At 42.5% G+C, this 12,704-nt stretch overlaps 1 protein-coding gene across 3 annotated transcripts in view; it reads right to left on the minus strand.

The window, feature by feature from the left end:
• Positions 1-6,601: 6,601 nt before the first annotated feature.
• LOC141146702 (NHL-repeat-containing protein 4-like) overlaps positions 6,602-12,704 on the minus strand; it is a 37,736-nt gene continuing 31,633 nt past the window's right edge. For 2 of the 3 annotated variants that reach the window (XM_073633317.1, XM_073633231.1), the window contains exon 3: positions 6,604-7,289. In XM_073633317.1, the coding sequence (XP_073489418.1) occupies positions 6,924-7,289 (366 nt within the window). In that variant the 3' untranslated portion in view covers positions 6,604-6,923. Of the gene's footprint in view, positions 7,290-12,704 lie in introns of all 3 variants that reach the window. The other variant, XM_073633408.1, reaches the window with a different exon arrangement.

Here is a 12,704-nt window from a genome sequence, read left to right on the forward strand (position 1 = left end):
GGCTCCCTCTCTGGTGGTGCGGGTACAGTGTGGCTCTCTCGTGGTGTGGGTACAGCGTGGCTCTCTGGTGGTGCGGGTACAGCGCGCCTCTGGTGGTGCGGATACAGCGTGGCTCTGGTGGTGCGGGTACAGGGGTACAGTGTGGCTCTGGTGGTGCGGGTACAGGGGTACAGCATGGCTCTGGTGGTGCGGGTACAGGGGTACAGTGTGGTTCCCTCTCTGGCTTCCCCTAGCACAGTACTCTTTTTCTCCTCCTGTAACCCCCCCCCCCCCAGCAGAGTGCATGCATCCTGGGGGCTGTAGCATGATGTCTGTGGACACACAGGGGCCGCCACTCTTCAGGGACTAGTTTTCCCATTAAGCACCCAGAGTCTTCTGATTGGCCCTCTGCTGTGGCCAATCATGGGGGGGGAACAGCGGGCAGGAAGCTGGGCAGCGGCGCGGTGAAACCAATTAGAGCCGCTCTCTCTCTTCTGCGTTCGGCTGACAGAAAGGGGAGGGGGAGGCGAGCGGGGGAGATACACAGACAACCCGCATCTCTCCTCTCCCTGTCACAGCGCTGCTGCTCCATTTACCAGAGAACTCGGAAGCAGCAGAGAACTCCCCCGCTCGCCCCCCCTCCCCTTTCTGTCAGCCGAAGGGAGAAGAGAGAGAGAGCGGCTCTAATTGATTTTGCCGTGCCGCCGCCCAGCTTCCTGTCCGCTGTTTCCCTCCCCATGATTGGCCACAGCAGAGGGCCACTCAGAGAGAATCACAGCTTTACGGGGGCGGCTTGATGGCTCCTGCTTAAACTGCTTTCTGGCCCCATCTGCAGCCGCGACGCCACTGCACTCCTAAGCTGTACTCTCCCGATGTGCCCTGCTGTGCGGGAGGAGGGCGCGGGTGCCGTTTTGGGGGGGGGGCCTTTTTTGCCGCCCCCAGCAAAGTGCCGCCCTAGGCCTGGGCCTTGTTGGCCTAGGACAAAACACAGCACTGGTGGTGCTGTCTGTTAAATACCTGGCCATCGGCCATTTTCTTGTAGTTCAAAACATATGATTTTCAGTCGGCCATTTTCTCATCCACGGCTTGGCACTATTAAGGCATGCTATAGAGCGGTGCCCTAACGCACCAGACCCATGTGAGTACCCTATAATAGGGCTTTGTTTGCATTAAATAAAATCTTTTAAAACATTTTTGAGCAGTGTTTGGACCTTGCAACCTGACCTGGAATCCGCTTTGATGATTCAAAAGTGTGTACTAACCAAATCACTGCTGCAGATCGCTTTATTCACAGTCACCTATCAAGTCACGTTTATTATCTCTATATTAAGGTCGCTGAAAACTGACCTTGGGTGGTCAGAGTATCACGGACTTATATGCTCTTGAGCAATTTATGGATCACTTTTGTATCAATATTTATATTTTTTGATATGTGTGTATATTCACGATATATGATGTAAGCTGTATGACAACATCAGTCGCTTATATATTTTTTTAACCTTGGGTTTGATTTTATAGGCATATCACTTTAGTTAACAATTTCGTTTTTTAGGTTTTTGCTGAAGATCATTAAGGGGATAGCGCAGAACATGATTTATCTACTTATCTTTGGATCTCACATAAGACATTTTAACAGGGGTGTGTAGATTTTTTATATCCACTGTGTGTATATATCTATATACCGTATTTATCGGCGTATAACATGCACTTTTTTCTCCTTAAAATCAGGGGAAAATCGTGGGTGCGTGTTATACGCCGATCCCCGCCGATCCCCGCTGATTGTTTGTGATCGCTCCGACCTACACATCTGAGTGTACAGATTTAAATATGACGCCAGCGGACTCGGCGGAGCAGAGCGAGCACCGCTGAGATCGCAGGGACTGGGCGGAGCCGAGATACACATAGCCGAGTGTACTCGGCTCTTCTCGGCTCCGCTCACAGTCACACTAAATCCCGCCATTGGACCTGTGTTATGTCCATCATAGGGCGGGACTGGGCGTGACTGTGAGTGGAGCCGAGAAGAGCCGAGTACACTCGGCTATGTGTATCTCTGCTCCACCGAGTCCCTCCGCGGCGCCATATTTAAATCTCTACACTCGGATGTGTATGTCGGCGCGATCACAAACAATCAGCAGGGATCGCAAGGCTGCTCTGGGGCAAGGCTGCATAGGGGCAAGGCTGCAAGGCTGCACGAGGGCAAGGCTGCACTGACAAGGCTGCACTGGGGCAAGGCTACAATGGACACTGGGGAAGGCTGCACTAACAAGGCTGCACTGACAAGGCTGCACTGACAAGGCTTCAATGACACTGACAAGGCTGCATTGATGGGCATTTAAATGTAAGTTTTTTTCCCTTAAAATTCCCTCCTAAACTTGGGGTGCGTGTTATACGCCGGAGTGTGTTATACGCCGATAAATACGGTATATAGATATATATATACGCTTTTTTCACTATATATATATTTTTTTCACTATTCATTATCCTTTGCACATAAGTGGATGTTACTGTTATGTTGTTTAGTTTTGTTTGATTGCACAGAGTTTTAATTTATTTTCATTGCATTTTTTGGTGTGGGAACACATGACAACAGCTGCAGCAATCATTTATATTATTTATGGAATTTTGGTTCACAATTTGTGTGGTAGCGCAGGAGACTCTGGCATAGTATTATTAAATAGATAGGACTGGATATGAACATTACAGCCTGAGGGTGGCAGTGTTTGTCTTCAGGATGAAGGATTTCTTTTTTTCATTAGCGATTCCAGCCTGCATCTGATCATTTTATCAGAGCAGACAGTGATCACTTGATCAGTAAACACTCTAATTGGTTTCCAATTGTCAGTGGGGATCCCATCTGTTACTGACAGCCAGGATTGAGAACAAACAGCCAAGCAAACTGCTGGCTGATAAATCTCAAAGGGGATAAACTGTTCTTAATGGGGCATTGTGCAGAGGCATAATATTTTACAAATTGTGGACAGGAAGGGGTTAAAGAGGGACAGATTCTACATTCAAGATAATTGATTACTGCTTAGCTTGATGCATCATATTACACTATAAGCTCAATTCGCAAAGCTTATTTTAGCTACATGCCTGGAATTGTCAAATCCCATTAGACTCAATTTAAAATAAACTATACTCTTACCCTGGTTTGTTTACTATGTATAGGCATTATGCATATGATCTTGTGATATGCGTTCAAATTTCCCAGAAAAAAGAAAGTGGCCAAAGAAACTTCCAGACAAAACACATCTGGAGGATGCCCTAGCTGTTGTGGACTCCTGGCATCCTTTTCCTTTGCAACTTACCATGTCCACTATGGAAATTAACATTGCATGTGAAAACACTGCTGGACCAATATTGACACTATGGGGGTTATTTACAAAAGGCAAATCCACTTTGCACTACAAATGTACTGCAAATGCACTTGAAAGTGCCCAGTTACTGTAGATCTGAGGGGGACATGCAAGGAGAAAAAAAAAAAAAAAAAAAACATAATTTTAGCTTGCACATGATTGGATGATAAAATCAGCAGCGCTTCCCCTCATTTCAGATCTTCCCCTCAGATCTACAGCGACTGCACTTCCAAGTGCACTTGCAGTGCAATTGTAGTGCACAGTGGATTTGCCTTTCGTAAATCCACCCCTATATGGCTGTATACACTTTCACCTGTAATTTTTTATTTTTTATCCATCTACTGTGATTCTAACAGACTGTTAATTTACAACAAATTGACCATTGAGGTGACAGGTGAGTATACAGTATATGAGTATACACCTATCATAAAAGGACAACCTTATATACAGTATCTCACAAAAGTGAGTACACCCCTCACATTTTTGTAAATATTTTATTATATCTTTTCAAAAAGCACTGAAGAAATGACATTTTGCTACAATGTAAAGTAGTAAGTGTACAGCTCATATAATCAGGGCCGAAACTAGGGGGGGCAGGGGGGTCATGTGCCCTGGGAAGCCACATTGAGAGGGGCGCAACTGGTTTCATCCAATCCTCTCCCACATGGCTGACAGTTCAGTGCGTGTTCAATGATCTGCACTGGTCGTCAGTGAAAGAACAATCAGCGACTCCAATGTTCCCCCTGATGCCCGACCTCCTTCACATCACAAGTTCTAGAGCCGTAGCAATGATCCATGTAGCGGCGTGATGTGGAGGTGATTGGGCTCCGGGGGACATAGGATACACAGTGTGTTCTTTCACTGACATCCAGTGCAGATCGTTAAACATGCACTGCACTGTCAGCCATGTCCCCTGCCTGCCCTACTTTGCCTCACAACACCAGCCCCGCCCATTCGAGAACATCTCTGCGAATCCCGGGGTGGCACCGCTATTAGCCGCAGGGGAGTTACGTGGGAAAAGAGGGGGAAAAAAGTTCTCCTGGTTACTTTGCTTCCTCAGCGATGGCGAGTGTCCTGGTGGCGCAAGGAGAACGGGACTGGGAGCACCACATAGCAGGAGCACTAGAGGACAAGGATGATGCCCAGGAGAAGAGAGGCTGTGTTAAGTGCTTGAGGCTAAACCAAGTGTAGCACTGGTAGATTTTTATCTACCGCTGATAGGTAAATCTAGTGGGTCGCTTGTTATAGGAAGTTGTATTTGCCTCTGTTCCAGCTTGGCTGACGTTGCGTGTAGTTCCACACTGTGCCGGTGGGTGTCATTGTCACCATGGGCCAGTGTTGGAAAAGCAACGTGTTGAAGCATAGGAGTGCTCCTCTTTCCCGGAGATAACTCGGTGGAGGTGGTCCTCCGAGTTGCATTCTGGGAGAGGGTATTTATGGGACAGACGCCATGTTCTGGGGTTTGTTTTCCAGCCACCTGCTGGCCCTCCTGGCCAACAGGTATGCGTTAAGAGTACCACCTCATGGTCCTCCGGTCCGGAGGCCCACGTCGCTGCACCGTGTGGGTGGGCCCAGAAGCCTGTCTGGGGCCTACCACAGCAGCAGAGGAACGGTCCTGAGCTGTCTATCCTGAGTGAAGAAGCTGGACAACCGAGGAGATCCCAGGGGAGGACCCATCATGGAAGGATCATGCAGAGTGCTGGTCTGGAGAGGGGCCTGGTGACTCGGTTGGAGGACGTATCCTGAAGTAGTTTTACCGCATAGTACTGCCGGGTTGGCTTAAAGGTTCAAGTACTATGTCTGATATTCATCGCAAACCAATACATCCTGTGGCAGAGGATCATACGGGTTTTATTCCAAACAAGTCTGTGGCAGAGACTTTTGTTCGTGCTACGTACTGGCTGCTAGACAAGTGAGAGAGGTCTATCCAGGCGGGCAAAGATTGAATCCCACAAGGGGAGTGCATTCAACTACAAGTGTTCAATTACTAAGAATGTTCTGGAGAATACTAAGGAAAGGTATTTGAGCTTCCCTGCAGCTTTCCTTCTGCCTCTTTCCTGCTACTTCCTTTATTTGTTCATTAAAGCATTGGAAAACCTACTCAAGTGTTTGGTGCCTATATCATCCAGAGGTAAACTCAACGGAACCCTAGACCCGGTGCCGGTGAAACAGAGGTATCGAGAGTAAAGGTAACAAGCCCTCTTTAAACCAGCAGCTCCACTGAGAGTTAGTGCTACACAAGATAGAAGGCACATAGCAAAAGTAAGTGCAACTCCCTCAAATCTCAACATCTTTTCACTTTTTATGTTTCAGTCCAGTGTTCATCAACCTGCACTGGATGTCTGTAAAAGGACATGGCTCCAATGTTGTTACGCCTCTCTGACAATAAAGCACCATAGTAATCTATGTTCTAATACTGACCCCAGCCACTGCTCTACTGAAACCAGCCACTGCCCTACTGATAACGGCCACTGCCCTACTGACACCGGCCACTGCCCTACTGACACCAGCCACTGCCCTACTGACACTGGCCACTACCCTACTGCCCTACTGATACTTTTATGCTATGGAGCAGCAACGTGACTCTTGAAACATCTTCTTAATTCCAACCTATGTCAGAAATATTTTTTTAATATTGAACAGCTGGTGGATGTTAGAATTAGGAAAATACAGTCCTTGATATTCTTACTCTTTTCTTCTGGGTTCTTCTTCTCTTCATTCTGCCGATTGAAGCTACCCCCATATTTGTATTTCGTGGCTCTTTTGAACACTGTGGATAGATTGGCGTTCAAGAAGACTGAATAAATATGAACAAGCTAGCTGACAATACACACCGTTGCTACTGCTGAATATCTTTTTTTTCTTAAATCATTGTACTCACAATATGACACTCTAGCGATGATGATATTTCTCAGTTCTCACTGACATCTGTACATCTCAAAATATATCATGGATTTGCTTTTATAATGTGCTACTTGGATACTGCATTGTCTGTAGTTATTTCCATTGTCTCATACCTCTTTTCTTCAAGCTGTTTTCTCTGCATTGTATTGCTTCTTTTAACAACCTTTGTATATTGAAATGTATTGCTTATCTGTTTTCCATTCTTTATCGCTAGGATCCTTCCTTAAAACTTAATAATAAGAATGTTAATGCTTACTTGCTGTGGATGCATTCTATTGACTGTCTAGATGGTGGACATAGGTGACTAAAACTAATAACTGCTAGACAAGGCATTAAAAAAAAAAATATATATATATATATATATATATATGGAGGGTGTTTTATGTCCAGATGGGCTTGGGTTTTGCTCAGAGATGAACTGTAAGATGATTTTTGCCAAGTAAGTTTCTTTTTAAAGGTCACGGGATAGAAGAATTGACTGACAACAAGCTAGGCTCAAAGAACAGACTTGGGAATAATTTGTCCAGTTTAGGCATATCAGAGGTAATTGCAGACATTTATTTTGCATATTTGCACATTGCACATTTGCTTTGCAGTGACTTTTTGGTTTTATTATATGTTGTGTTGTACACATTAATCTTGAATAATGCTGCTTGCAACACACATTTTTTTCAGTTTCTTTTCCTAATAAAGCAGTATTCCCTGTTTATATTTGTATAGTTTTACAGTATGATGGTAACAGTCTGTCACAACTAGAAGGTCTTTGTTTGCAATGGTAATTCCACTAGGACCTTCTAGGTCATGTGTCACAACTGTAGACATCAGAGTTGAGTTTGGATTGAACATGGTGACATTGTTCTTCCATCTATCTGCTATAAAAAAGTTGCCATTTCCATCCACGCAGACTCCAGATGGGTTTACAAAACTGAACTTGTGTCCATATTGTGGTCCTATTGTTTTTTTAATAGATCGATCATTATCTATAACTTTAAGGCAACCACCTGAGTGTTGTCCAAAGAGTTGTCCTTCAGTTACTAGTAGGTCATCATCCTGAAAGACACAACATTCATGAATATGTTTATTGTACTGTCACTGTATACTTGCAGCAGTAACCATCCATAAGTTTAGACTACTAAAATAGGCATGTATCAGGAATAGTAATATATGCTGTCAGACTGGGGAGGATTTACTAAAACTGGAGAGTGCAAAATCTGGTGCAGCCGTGCATGGTAGCCAATCAGCTTCTAACTTACTTTAGCTTGTTCAATTAAGCTTTTGCAATAAAACCTGAAAGCCGATTGTTTTTTATGCAGAGTTGCACCAGACTTTGTACTCTCCAGCTTTAGTAAATCAACCCCTTTGTCTAAAGAGAGATTAAAAGCACTTATTTTTTAATAGGTTTTACAAATATAATAATAAAAAATGTGTCACTGGTACAAAAATCCAAACGAAAAAAATAAAGATGGATCAAATATTCTGTGTGGTTTGCTGCAGCTATGGTTCTTTCATAGTGTGAAACATGCTCATATATTGGTGAAATAGAGGCATAGTGGTGCAACGCACACATCACTTCCTGCCTTTGTTGCCACCGAATCTGAGATTTGAGACGCACGCTGGTTCCTATGCACGGAACGGCATGCAAGCCATCAATACAGATTGCTGTATAGACTCCATGCCGGTCAGAGTCACTTTTATATGTGAGTTAGTATTTGTTAAGTGGGTGTTTTTATGCATTAATGAAGAAAAACATGTTGCACAATGATAGACATTTTCTTGAGAAACTGGATATACACCATTGATGGACATTTGTTTGATAATTTGAATGTTTTAACATCTGAACACTAGCACTATAGTGGTGTTTGCACGTATATGAGCTTTATAGTTTTCACTTGTATTTTTATTTCTTGTAGTTAACCCTTTCAAAGGATTTGATATTAGAGTTAGCGTGCTATTTATTTAACCAATATATGAGGTTTTACAAATAGAAATTTGAAATAGCAAAAAGGAAAAAGGATATACAGTTGTGCTCCTAAGTTACCTCTGCTCCTTCCCTGGCGGAATTTATGATTCTATGGCCATTTTTCAGAGAATATCAATGATAACACAAAAACTTTTCTTTCACTAATGGTAATGTTTGGCTGAAGCCATTTATTATCAATCAACTGTGTTTACTCTTTTTATATCAAAATGGCAACAGAAACTACCCAAATGACCCTGATCAAAAGTTTTTCATACCCTGGTGATTTTGGCCTGACATGCACACAAGTTGACACAAAGGGGTTTGAATGGCTATTAAAGTTAACCATCCTCACCTGTGAACTGTTTTCTTGTAATTAATGTGTGTGTATAAAAGATCAATGAGTTTCTGGACTCCTGACAGATCCCTTGCATCCTTCATCCAGTGCTGCACTGATGTTTCTGGATTCTGAGTCATGGGGAAAGCAAAAGAATTGTCAAAGGATCAGCGGGAACAGGTAGTTGAACTGTATAAAACAGGAAAGGGATATAAAAAATATCCAAAGAACTGAGAATGCCAATCAGCACTGTTAAAATCAAGAAGTGGAAAATTAGAGGTTCTGTTGAAACCAAACCACGGTCAGGTAGACCAACTGAAATTTCAGCCACAACTGCCAGGAAAATTCTTCGGGATGCAAAGAAAAACCCACAAATAACTTCAGGTGAAATACAGCACTCTCTGAAAACATGTGGTGCGGCTGTTTCAAGATGCACAATAAGGAGGCACAGAAAGATGTGCTGCATGGTCGAGTCCCCAAAAGAAAGCCATTACTACGCAAATTCCACAAAGTATCCCACTTACAATATGCCAAACATCACAGAGACAAGCCTCAAACCTACCGGTACAAAAGTCATTTGGAGGGATGAGACCAAAATTTATTTTTTTGGCCACAACCATAAATGCTACATATGGAGAGGAGTCAACAAGGCCTATGATGAAAGGTACACCATTCCTACTGTGAAACACAGAGGTGGATCGCTGATGTTTTGGGGATGTGTGAGTTACAAAGGCATAGGAAATTTGGTCAAAATTGATGGCAAGATGAATGCAGTATGTTATCAAAAAAAAACTGGAGGAACATTTGCATTCATCAGGGAGCTGCGCATGAGACGTACTTGGACATTCCAACATGACAATGATACAAAACACAAGGCCAAGTCAACCTGTCATTGGCTACTGCAGAATAAAGTGAAGGTTCTGGAGTGGCCATCTCCGTCTCCTGACCTCAATATCATTGAGCCACTCTGATCTCAAACGTGCAGTTCATGCAAGACATCCCAAGAATTTACAGGAACTGGAGGCTTTTTGCCAAGAGGAATGGGCAGCTTTACCATCTGAGAAGATAAAGAGTCTCATCCACAAATACCACAAAAGACTTCAAGCTGTCATTGCTGTTAAAGGGGGCAATACACGGTATTAAGAACTAGGGTATGTAAACTTTTGATCAGGGTCATTTGGGTAGTTTCTGCTGCCATTATGATTTTAAAAGAATAAAACACAGTTGATGGATAATAAATGGCTTCAGCCAAACACTAACCATGAGTGAAAGAAAAGTTTTTGTGTTATCATTCATATTCTCTGAAAAATGGCCAAGAAATCGTAAATTCTGCCAGGGTATGTAAACTTATGAGCACAACTGTATGTAAATAATAATAATAAATAATAATACAAAAAACACTGTAGGAGTACAAACAAGTCTGTGTTTTGTTAGAATTGCCTTCTGAGAATTGCTTATTTTTCTATTTATTTTAAAGGCAAAAAAGTTAAATAAAATAAAAAAATGTTTCTAGTTTTAACAATAATAGTTTTAAAGGGAATACAGTATATAAAGATTTTGTGTATGTTTTATCATGTTAATACTGCTTCTTTTCACCTGATTCCTTGTGAAAATTTACTCAGACAGAGAAAGCTGGGAAGAAGGATGGAAGCTACACCCAAAAGAAAGAAACAAACAAAAAAATGATACAAACTGACCTAAACCTTTACCGTTCGCGTTATTGCACATACAATCTATCACATTTTATTCTGTGATGTCTCCTGTTTTTCATGATGCTTTAAATATTTATCTTGAAAAAAGCATAGTGAGGTTACCTACCAATAAGGTAAAGGAATTTCTATTTTAATCTTGAGGTGTTTGCCTTAAGCCTAAACTCCAGGCAAATTGCTAAAATGTATAGAGAGCTGTTTTACCTGCTCATAATGATCAAACTTTTCTCCACTACAATACTGTATAAGTTGGGTCACCTCCTGCCCCCAGTCTGTCACCGGACAATGAGAGATTATCAGCAGTTCATCCCTCTTTTCACATGATCTCTTCTTCTGTCAGCATGTTGCTTGTCAGCACATGTGCATGCAGCATATCTGATTGGCTTCTAGTTCTGCCCATCTATCTCTGATGGGTCAACTTCAATGAATGATACCACACATTTTTTTTAACAAATGTAATGGTTTTTAATGAATATACACCTGCATTAAAAATGTATTCTTTAAATCTGAATTCTAGGTATGAATATTTTTGCATTTCACAATTGCAGCAGGGCAGACACTTGGCATGGGACCCAAAAGCTAATGAAGATGGGAATAGCAGTGTCTACTACAGTAATTTCCAGCTTCTAGAGGGATCCCATAGGCATGGTATATGCTTAGTTACATTGATCCAGTGTAACTATGTAAAAAATAATTGCCCAGAGTTCATCTTTAAATCCACCTGCGGTTCAATGAAGCAAACAAGTCCAATAAACATTTGGTTGTAAGCATACAAAGAAATTAAAGAAAACAGCTAGCTGGGAGAACATAGTTAAATGGGGCTATTTAGGGTTAACTAGGGTAAAATTAAATGGTAATGGAAACCTTTATGCCCTGTACACACGGTCGGATTTTCCGATGGAAAATGTCCGATCAGAGCATGTTGTCGGAAATTCCAACCGTGTGTGGGCTCCATCGGACATTTTCCATCGGATTTTCCGACACACAAAGTTTGAGAGCAGGCTATAAAATTTTCCAACAACAAAATCCGATTGCGTCAATTCGGACCGTGTGTGACCAGTTCCGACGCACAAAGTGCCACGCATGCTCAGAAGAAATTCTGAGACGGAACCGCTCGGTCTGGTAAAATTAGCATTCGCAATGGATACAACACTTTCGTCACGGTGCAATGTTAAAAATGGTTTAATACAGCGCACTCTCTTCTTCTTTATAATGTGAGAAGAATGAAGTAGTTTTGCTGCTCAGATTCACACAGACTTCTCATAAACTTCTTTCTTTATTATTTATCGGGATTCCCTCAATATATTTTGACTTGTCACATCTGACAAAATTATTTTTGTGTTGTATTTTTTTATTTTTTTATTTTAAGGCATAATTTGTTTTTTTTTTTTTGTTTTTTTAGGTTTGTATTTTTTTAAAGGCTGATCTTTGTTATTTATTTTATTTTTACTTTTACTCCAGAATATTTTTGTGTGTGTTTTGTGTGTCAAGTTACCACAACACCATTATTATCTTGTATTATTTAATCTCCAGGAGATTGGTTGGTGTTGGTGTCTCTTGTTAATTTCACATTGTATTTTAGAAATGTACCTGAATCCTCACAAACAAACTGTGCTTTTTGAAGGAAAACAAACATAGGCGAGTATAATTGAAACAAAAATTCCTTTATTAAGGGCTCAGAACCAAACAAAGAGGGAGGCAACGCTGGAGAAACAGCAGAAATTAGTGCAGCCTTGGACCCCCAGGGCAGACATCAATTCTTTACCAGCAAAATTGGTGGCCTGAGGAGTCCATATGTAAGGGAGTGCAGTCTGGTCCAAAAGTCCCCGAGATCCGGAAAGCAGCAGATGACATCTGTGTCCCCAGGCTGTGGTACTACAACAGGCTGCATCTTTTGCCAGACCAGACTGAACCCAGGGTCATCACTTTCTGTTCTTCTTTCCACGCTTCCTTCCTGGCTGTGGCTCTGCTGTTGGAGATGTGGCAGAAGGAGGAGTAGGACCTGGAGGAGGAGGAGGACTAGTATGACCTGGAGGAGGAGGAGTAGTAGTAGGACCTGGAGGAGGAGGACTATGCGTGATGTCACAAATGTGGGTAGCAGATGTTATTTGGCCCCTCAACCCCTTATTGAGAGCTTCCAACATTAAGGACTCACACATGAGTTGTTGGCCCTCCTCCATCCACTGCATTTTGCAGGCAATTATGCCAGCAAAGTCCTCCTCCACAGTGTGGGGGGCTGTCAGGGCCTCTGTAGCCTTCCAAAAGAGGCCTATGGCAGCCTCCTCCAGGGTACTCCTCTTCCTGCCACTTTCTCTTTGCGGGTGTAGGGGAGGGACCTGGATATCAGGCAGCCTGCTTGGCCCGGCCACCTCCTGGCTGAGACTTCCCTGTGTATGAAAAAGGGACATGGTTTTACTTTTTGCATCATCAATCACAATCATAAATTAGTACTCCAAACTAAC

This window comes from Aquarana catesbeiana, linkage group LG01 (assembly GCF_042186555.1).
Source record: "Aquarana catesbeiana isolate 2022-GZ linkage group LG01, ASM4218655v1, whole genome shotgun sequence".
In the NCBI taxonomy this organism is placed as follows: domain Eukaryota; kingdom Metazoa; phylum Chordata; class Amphibia; order Anura; family Ranidae; genus Aquarana; species Aquarana catesbeiana.